Raw genomic sequence first — 1,277 nt, forward strand, 5'->3', positions numbered from 1 at the left:
CCTAAACACTCTTTCATATATCTCTAGCACTTGTAATCAATCAAATTTTATTTATTATTATAACATTACTTTACCTAAACCCCAAACAACACTAGATAATATTTAGTGGTTCAACGTAATGTTTCCGAGTTCTTAGCCTATTTGTGACCCAATTTTAACAAGTCTTTCTCAACACATCTAAAAACTCTTCATGTATCTCTAGCACTTGTAATAAATAAAATTTATGATATTCTAACATATTAATACCCAAAACAGCACTAGACAAGCCATTAAATGGTTCAACACAATTTTGGGTCCGTGAAACGCCTATTGTATTCCTAGGGAACTTTCACACTAAAGGGATGGCGGCGAGGGTTTCCTCCGCAGAGGTGAACGAAGGGCATTTGCTAGATCTGCTACAGTAAAGCTCTAATTTCATTCAGCGACGGAAGCTCTTTCTTATTCGCTGTTCATTAGGTTTTTGTGACCTCTCTCTTGCGGTTGTGAGTGGGGAAGAAAACTAAAAGGAAGCTCGCTCATCCTTCCGGTGCTCTTCTCAAGATGAACCGTCCCCGGAAGAAAAAATACATGTCTTTAATGGAGGAGCTGAAGGAGCTAAACCTATTGGGTGAAAGTGAAGTCGTCGAAATCCCAGATCTGGAGAATGAAGACCTAATAGAAGAAAACTCCATGAGTGTGATCGTAAGATGTTTAAACCCATCAGCCCACAAGGTAGGAGGTTTGGTAAAAGCTCTACCCTCAATTTGGGGTATGTACGACAGAGTAAAAGGAAGAGGTGTAGGTGAAGACAGGGTCCAGTTCATCTTTGAGAGTGAAGGGGATCTGTATCATGTCCTCTATAGAGGCCCTTGCTTTGTTAATGGATGGATAGTTACATTGGATCAATGGAAACCAAACCCGGGGCCAGATTTCTTGAGAAGCATTCTCTTTTGGATCAGGATAAAAGGTATTCCCATCCATCTTCTGAAGAAGCAGACGGTCTGAAGCATCCTTGAACCTTATAGTAGGATTGATGCAGTGGAGCTACATGCTAAGAATTCTCAATCTCTGGAATACGTGAGAGCGCGAGCCTGGATTAATGCTGATGAACCGCTACAATTCGTTAAAACTACAAAGTTCAAGACAGGGGAAGTGGCCCAGATTGAGTTAGTGTATGAAAAATTACTAAAGGTCTGTTATCTCTGCAAAAGACTAACGCATGATCAAACTCTATGTCCTTTTCAAATACATGAACAATCCCAGAGACAAGGTACAAGAAATTTTAGGAAGAAAGAACC

The 1,277-nt window shown here is 40.3% G+C and overlaps 1 protein-coding gene across 1 annotated transcript; it reads left to right on the forward strand.

Annotated features, from left to right (window-relative positions):
- Positions 1–576: 576 nt before the first annotated feature.
- Positions 577–984, forward strand: LOC111830113. Its single transcript, XM_023781387.1, has one exon. The coding sequence runs from the start codon at positions 577–579 to the stop codon at positions 982–984; it is 408 nt and encodes a 135-aa protein (XP_023637155.1).
- Positions 985–1,277: the final 293 nt, after the last annotated feature.

This window comes from Capsella rubella, unplaced genomic scaffold, assembly GCF_000375325.1.
Source record: "Capsella rubella cultivar Monte Gargano unplaced genomic scaffold, Caprub1_0 scaffold_176, whole genome shotgun sequence".
NCBI classification, from domain to species: domain Eukaryota; kingdom Viridiplantae; phylum Streptophyta; class Magnoliopsida; order Brassicales; family Brassicaceae; genus Capsella; species Capsella rubella.